Genomic DNA, 8,310 nt, shown 5'->3' with positions numbered 1-8,310 from the left:
TTAAGGGATTTTAATTTTGCGCATTTGTCTCAGACAAGTGGGAGATTGAAGGTATTATGTCTTCGATAAGTGTAATTACTATATATATCAAGGATCACTATTATGGAGATAATAAGTTCGTTCTTTTGGGTCGTCATTGTCTATTGCTAGATTATGATAAATGATTTTTTGGCTAGTCAAATAGCCCAAATCCCTCTAGAATAGATCCTATGAGGTCACACAACAAGGGTATTAGGTTAAACATGTAAAAGGCCCATTAATAAGCCTCATGAGGAGATGACATTATACCATGAATGGGCTAGAGTAGTTGGATTAGAGTTAGGTATTTGGGCTTGACGTGGACTCTTATTTAGAGATATAATCTACAAATAAGATTCATGTCTAGGGTTGCATCAAGTCACAATTTACAAGTCAGTAAATTGTGAAACAAGCAACCAATTCCCAAAAACTCTTAGCTCTCTCTTTCCTCTCTCAGTCACGGCCCTCCCTTCTCACCCCTCCATACTGTTGGCCACCTCTAGGTAGCGCGTGGTGTTCGTGGTGGTGGTTCTTTGGTTTTTCGCTCCTCTCCTCTCCATAGAAGGTTGATTGAAAGGTTCAATCAAGACTAACTAGCATTAGTGGAGGTTTAATCTGTGCCCATGGATCAAGTAGAGGAATCACGCTTGAGGTTCTTTATCTCCCATTGTTCGTGCTTGATCACATGTGGAATCATGCTTCAAAGGTATCATTACTTGTTCTTTATGTGTTATGCAATGAGATCTTGGGATTAGGTGTTTTATGAATATGATTCATGTTTTTCCGCAATTAGTACCTATAAACTCCTTCAGTTTATTCTTTTAGGTTTATTTTTTTTGTATGTTCGTTTGCCAAAGATTGAAAACTTAGTGTTTTACAATCTTTACAAGTATCTAGAAGGCCATATGAGTTTTTTTTATCCAAATAACTATTCATCCGTGAATTTCAACCCGAATTAATTAGTGCTAACTCACAGATTGTATTGTTTCGGATGATGATTTTTGTAAAGGCGATCGTTAATCGAATCTGCGATGTAAAGTTCTAAGGTGAATTGTAAATATGTTGGAATTTTAGATTTTCTCGAAATAATTTGTAAGTGTTGTTTGACTATCTTTCATTAACGAAATCATTTTCTTCTTTTTTTTTTTAAAAAAAATACTCATTACGAAAATTTCGTATTACGAAACAATAGGTCAAATAAGTTTTTGAAACATTTTGCATAGGAGAGCTTAGTATAATTTCTTCTACATAAGCCGTATATTAATAAAAAATAATGAAACACAAGGTGCTACATTTTCTGAGGATGTAAAAATCCAAGATGTACAAAAATATATTAAAAAAAGAAATCCTTTTTGTTAATAATACATGTATATTCTTTTCCTACTCACAACCATGTTCTATAATGTTTATAATGATGCATCTATCAATTGGCTGAGGGGCCAAGTTCTTGAAGACCTAGATCATCAAACCAAATTAGAGGGCTCTTACCATTACCCCCAATGTAAGGATTTGGCCTCTTTTGGCCCAAGCAAAGATTGTCACTAGGTGCTTTCATGAAGTTCTCGAAAGACGGCCGGCTCGCGTCCATACTCCGGTGGTGATCCACTTGATCACCCCCATATATGTTAAGGTCTTGGAGACAAGGAAAGTTCATATGAGGGCTATTGCCAGGTAGAATATTGTTTCCTTTATAGCTAGCTGAAGCTGCTGAATTTGTCTCTCCTGCTAGTGTTTGGCATGCTTTTTCGATTATGTTTTGCATGTACTTACCTTGTGCTTCAATTCTTAGTTGGAGATGCCTTTGAACCTGATATTCACAATGATTTGCATTTATATTGTTTTTTATTGTGATAGAAATCGTTTGATGAGAAAAAAGAAAGGTTGAATTATACTCCATTACTCCTTCATTCACAAAAAGTGTCATTTTTCCTTTCGTATCTTGTTTAGGAAGGCTATATATATATATATATATATATATATATATATATATATATAGGGGAGGGATCCGGTGAGAATAGGTTCATATGTGAGAATTCATACTTATATGAGAACTGAGTAAAAATTTAGAACATGTGAGTAAAAATTTAGAACATGCGAGTTAAAATTTAGAACATGTGACTCAAACTAAAATTCTGAACATATGAATAATAATTTAGAACATTTGTGTGAGTAATATGTTTAGAACATCTGATTTAAGAATTAGAACAAGTGAATAAAAATTTATAAAATTTGCTTTATGAAATTTTAAACATATGAGTAAATTTAGAACATCTGATTTAAGATTATGAACATGTGAATAAAAATTTAGAACAAACTGATATAGAATATAGAAAGTGTGAGTAAAGAATTTAGAACATACGTGTAAAAAAATAGAACATACGCTTTAAAATCTAAAACATATAATTAAAAATCTTATAACACACGTTTTAAAATTTAGAACATATAAATTAAAATTTTGGAACAAGTTATTTAAAATTTATGACATCAAACTTAACTAATTTATGGTTTAGAACATGTGAAAAATACTAAATTAGAACATTTGATTTAATTTAGAACACCTAAGGAAAAGTTTAGAACATCATATTTTAATGGCGTATGAAAATTAGTCTATTTTTATTATTGATCGATATTATATTTATTGAGAAAACTATGACTAGAAATGTAACAACTAGGCTTATTTATTAGCGTATTAATAAACAAAATTTTTTTGTCAAGCTTATTAAAATCATGATAAGTTTGAAAACCTACAATAGAAAAGTGTAAATAACATTCTAAATGTTATTATTTGACTGAAACCGAATGTACAAATTTAAAAGATAAACATTATGCTTTTCCATTGACATACAAATAATGATATTCTAGGTTATTTGTATGTCAATGGAAAAGCATTGTTTATTTTTTAAATTTAAGAGAACTCAAAATTGATAGAAATATAGAATAGCAGAATCAGAAGGTATTTATTATTTTTGTCTGACCTCTAATTGTTCTTGGAGTCTCCTTTGCACTTCCATTTGCATCTGGATTGCATCACCAATATGCACATTGTTCCTGCAATTGTTAAAACACAGATTATTTAATTAAGTGGGCAACATAAGTGTAATATATATTAATTAAAGGGAAAAAAAAAAAGGAAAGGAAAAGTGCAAAAGAACAATGCCAGAAATAAAGATTTTGACGAAGAAGGGATAGTTCAGTTACTTCAATTAGAAGTTGCCTTAATAAAGTGATATTCTAGTATTAGAAGAAAAAAAAAAGTACTTGCTAATAAAGAAATATAATGGAAGTGATAAAGCACCTACTCGTTTATATTGCGGTTCATAAATCCGGATGAAGAAGCAGTATTCCTATGAGCCTCCAATGAAGAAGATACAACTAAAAATAAGGATATCAATGAATAAAGACACAATTGAGTTAGGAATCTTAGTATTTGTTATAGTTATTTAATTTCAAATTAAATAAGTTTAGTTGAGTTTCATTAACTTTAGACCATTGAAAATAAATTCAGAAAAAGTCATACAAAGTATAAGCTATTTTATATGATATGATAGTGAAAATAATATTTGCAAAATCATATAAACATCATATTATGTTATATTAAAATAAATTTTGTTCCAATTAAAATACGTTAAGACAAATTAAGTTTAATAAAACATAACCTTAACTAGGTTAATTTGCATGTGTAACTATTGACCTAGAAATGAATAACAAACACCGTACCACTTTTGTAAAAACCTGACTCTATCGACTTTATCGTGAATCACCTTGGTTAAAACCTTATTCGGATTTTTACTTGTATTAACACATAACGGGAATTAAATTTAAAACAGTTTAACTCGATCTGACGTCAACCAGACACCTCGATTGTTGTTAGGGAACTTTGTACCCAACACACAATTTATATTTCTTTTCAAGAATAAGGATAAGCACAACTACTAGTCTACTAGTACTGCACGAAGACAAATATCCAAAAAAAAATATGATCACTTACTAAGCTAAAAATATAGGTAAATATACGTACAAAATTCACAAAATCATTGAAGAAGTGATGGTAATAAATGTAAGATTTGTAAATATATCATTATACAACACACACTTAATGATGATTAATCTAGTGTACATTGCACTTTTATCATGCATTCAGAATTTAAGTGACCATTTCATACCTACAATGATTAATATATATATATATATATATATATATATATATATATATATATATATATATATATATATAAAGCATTAAAATATAAAATTAATTGGGGATATTATGAAATCTACAAATGGAGCATTCGTAACCCTAGGCTAACGTAATTTTATTTATGGTCAGTGATCCCTCTTACCATCCTTAACGGAGTGATCATAAAATTCCTTATTGTGCGGATGCTTTCCTAACCTGAATTTCTATTTGAATAAATACGAGAATAGTGTTAATTAGATCAACTGAACTAATACAAATGCAATTAATAATCAAAATAACCTTAAAAAATATATATATATATATATATATATGGGAAAACCGAAATTTAACCTGAAGATGACTCTTGAGATGGTACAAAGTGAGACCTTTAACGCCCATTACTCTCATGATAGTCTTTGGTGTAGCTTCTGTATAATATATAATATATAACTTCATTACAATTAATAGTAGTAATCATAATTTTTTTTTAAATAAAGAAACCTAGCACGGAAATTTTAGAGATTATACATATGATAAAAACATATCAATTTAATTAAGACATGTAAATAAGAAATATTACTATCAGGGCCACCAAGTTGAGCAACAGCATCGACGAATCGGTCGTGGAGCTCTAGAGTCCAACGAAGACGAGGCTTGGGATCGGTAGTGAGGATGAGGCCGGAATCGCTTTGAGGACACATAGAAGATGAAGATGACCTTTCATTAAAATTATTCATAATAGTGGAAGAAGGACTTTGAGGGTGAAAGATTCTTAGCTTGTTTCTTATGCCTTTGTAGAATACGAATGTCGAATGAAAGAATATGATGACCGGTTTTACTTATAAGGAGGAGCTGCTCTTTTAGTTTAGTTCTCCTTTTCCATTTTATATGTTAAAATTAAGAATATACAAAAAAAAAAATTATAAAAAAAAAAAAAAATTGTTTAAGGGGGACAAATTTAGTCGTATAAAAAGAGTAAGCTATAACTGATAATGGAAAAGGGTAGAGAATAGTGAAGGAAAAAGAGAAAGTTATATACTCTATGTTATAAGGTAACATGCAGGACCCTCTTTAATTTTCAAAAGTGAAGCTCTTTGTTTCTAGAAAGTATTGCCCACTATCAGGTACGGGCAACGAAGGTCCATACCATACCTATGTTGAAAAAAAAAATTCGCTAAGTGTTGGAAAAACATCATTTTCTACTTTAATATTGTTATTTTAAATTTTATCTTGTTATAATAAATGTAATACTATTATCTGTTTCTTTAATACTGTTTTCGAGGTGTATTTTGCTCTTTTCATAAGTACTTATATATTAAAAGGCTACGTGTTTGTATTAGAAATTAATTGTTATATTTGTATACTTTTGTCGCATAAGTGGAATATGTTATTAAGGAACACAATACTGTTATTATAAATTAGAAATTGTTATGCTGCGAGATTGACAGGCTCAAGTCGTATTCACCTAATCAAAAATAAAACCTAAATCCACTAACTATGTGGATAGGGAAGAAGGGTCGAACCACAGGAAAACAAGTCAAATTATTCCTAATTAATTAGAAGCAATCTAAATTATCAAGTAACCAAATTATTGTAAAAAGGAAATTAAACTACTAAAGGTTAGAGTAGGAAGGGAGTAAAATAAGAGGTAAATCAATGAAGGAAAAACCTAGACATAGGTTCACCAATAAACAATATTCCAGGGTAAATCATAATAAGCAATCATCAATGCATCAATTAATCAGATTATAAAGGGCTTTCGCTACGTATTACAATCACATAGTTAATTTACCGGTATTAAATCTCATCTCTCGAATCTCGACTTAACCATTTATAAAGTAGTCCGCCTCTTGAAACTAAGCCTAAACATCAATTCTCATCTATCGAATCTTGAATCAATATTGCTAAACTCATACAATTAAATCTGGTCAAACCTAATTGCATAGCATTAAATCAATCAATAGGAAAATAATCAAGCATTGATAATCAACAATCACAAATTACCCCTTCATATTATTTATTAGATCCCATAAACCCTAGAAATAAAACTACTCACGCATAATTAAATCTAAACTAATTAAAACAATAAAATAAGACATGATGAAAGAATTAAAGAAAATAACTGAAATTAAAAGAGAAGAAATTGTTACAAAAAGTAATCTGGATTAAGGAATGGAATTCAGAACAAAGTTGAGAGAATTTAAGAGAGAGAAAATATTCTAAGTCGAGGGAGAAAGTCTAAAAGAGAAGGTAATCAAAATTACGTTCAAAAATCGTACTTAAACATCCCTAAAACAAATCCTAATTGAAAACTAAGATCTCGGCAATCAGGTGCCTCCAAAAACACGCGCCTGATTGGGCGAAGGGCCGCCCGGCCGGGCCCGCCTTTTTCTTCAAGGTCTTCCTAGGCAGCCGCGCCCGATCGAGCTAATGCTCACCCAATCGGGTGCGCCTTTTGTTGGTGCCTTCTTTTGCGCGCCCGCCCGATCGGGCGCAAGCTTGCCCGATCGGGCCCGGTCTTCTCTTCGAGGCTTGGACTTCGATTGGGCTTGATTCTTCGGCCCAATCCGGATTTCCTCTTCGGGTCTTGAATACATGGTCCAAATGCCCTAGTATCACACACCGAGCCCTTAATCACCGGTTCTAACCGGTCCTAGGCTTCAAAGATGGTCGTGTCTTCTTAATGTTCGTAGTTGCTCCATGAAAAACCCGGAATACGCTTTAAATGTGCAATTTCCTACAAAACTCAAGCAAAACTACAAAAACATTAGAAAACACCAATTAGTAATAAAAGTGGCTCTAAAGAGCCAAAAAAACTACTAATTATGACCAAGGGATGGGGGTAAAATACTATATAAAATAGACATATCAAACTCCCCCAAGCCAAACCTTTGCTTGTCCCTAAGCAAAGATCTCATCAATGAATAAATAAATATGCTTCACCCCAAAAAGTAAAATTCAAGCACAAACAATTCAAGGTAAATCTAATAAACGTGCTTCATAGTCAACCAATCAAATCCATCCAATTACTCTTCCTCCCTAACAATTGTCAAAAAGAGCAAACCACAAGAGCATATATAATTCATGACTAGTGCTCACACACTCAACTCTAATTTATGTGGCGAGTAAAAGATGTACTCGATCGCTCTCCAACCAACCCCTTTATGTGAACAATGCCCTCCCAACTCACACTCTCGTGTGTATAAAAAATGCACACTCAACCTACTAGTCGACTCGAAATATGTCAAATCATAACTTGCATTGATAAACAACACTTTCACATCATACAACTCTATGCACATAGGTCGGAAGGTCTTTAAAGCTTGTAATGTAAGGCTAGGGTAAAGGGTAAGAATCATTTGGGAACAAGTGAGAGAAAAGCTATGCTTAAGGGAGCAAATCCTAGTAAAACCCATGATTAAAAATAAATAATGATCAACATCTCCTACATAACCAACTCTAACAAAAATCCACCAAATATACTCCAATCATAAACAACAATCCCAACACTTACAAAATTACTCGTAAAAAGATGATAATGTAGAACTAGAGTGAATAAACAAGCTTTTTTTTTTCCAAACTTCAATATTTCATTGAAACTCAACTTCTAAATTTTTTTCTTTCTTTTGATCAACCTCCAACTAGAACATTTGAACATTAAACAATTTTTTTTCTTTTGCTCTTTTTTTTTCTTTTGAAGCTCACTTATTTTTCTTCACTTTTTTTTCTTGAACTTCTCTCTTTTTTTTTTATATCATCATACTTTATTTTTTCAAAAAAATTAAACTTTCAAACTCATTAAAAAAAAATACGATCAAGAACAAAATAACTTCTCAAAACCCACCAAAATTATGCAAATAATAAGCACACTACAAACTCCCTCACCTCACTCACTGATAGCTCCCCCAAGCCAAGCTTGGGACTAGAAACCAATGGGGCATAATAGGCTTGTAATGTGGCTAATAAACAACAAAAAGTCAAGGCAACAACATGGGTAGAAAGAAGGGAACAAATGTATCTACAATTGTCTGAAGACCACCTAAAAGAATGAACGTCTTCGTCCTCCTTAATGTGCATAATAATGAGTCATATAAATATTACTTATAGTTGCAAAC

The 8,310-nt window shown here is 31.7% G+C and overlaps 1 protein-coding gene across 1 annotated transcript; it reads right to left on the bottom strand.

Moving 5' to 3' along the window:
* Window positions 1–1,247: 1,247 nt before the first annotated feature.
* LOC145556091 (myb family transcription factor IPN2-like) lies at window positions 1,248–5,300 on the bottom strand. Its single transcript, XM_081617762.1, has 6 exons — window positions 4,776–5,300; window positions 4,547–4,623; window positions 4,359–4,419; window positions 3,318–3,390; window positions 2,994–3,066; window positions 1,248–1,825 (listed from the first exon to the last, which is right to left on the bottom strand). The coding sequence occupies exons 1-6, from the start codon at window positions 4,930–4,932 to the stop codon at window positions 1,442–1,444; spliced, it is 825 nt and encodes a 274-aa protein (XP_081473888.1). The 5' UTR covers window positions 4,933–5,300; the 3' UTR covers window positions 1,248–1,441.
* Window positions 5,301–8,310: the final 3,010 nt, after the last annotated feature.

This window comes from Chenopodium album, chromosome 8, assembly GCF_948465745.1.
Source record: "Chenopodium album chromosome 8, dcCheAlbu1.1, whole genome shotgun sequence".
NCBI lineage: Eukaryota > Viridiplantae > Streptophyta > Magnoliopsida > Caryophyllales > Amaranthaceae > Chenopodium > Chenopodium album.
This window is presented reverse-complemented; position numbering and strand designations above follow the sequence as displayed.

Bases quoted from the DNA above. Each gene is read 5' to 3' on its own strand.
- LOC145556091 (XM_081617762.1), bottom strand. From the start codon at position 4,932: ATGAATAATTTTAATGAAAGGTCATCTTCATCTTCTATGTGTCCTCAA. The intron at 3,391-4,358 runs GTAAGAGGGATC...CCTTATTTTTAG, and splicing joins TGATCACTCCGTTAAGGATG to TTGTATCTTCTTCATTGGAG. The intron at 1,826-2,993 runs GTCAGACAAAAA...TGTGAATATCAG, and splicing joins GACTCCAAGAACAATTAGAG to GTTCAAAGGCATCTCCAACT.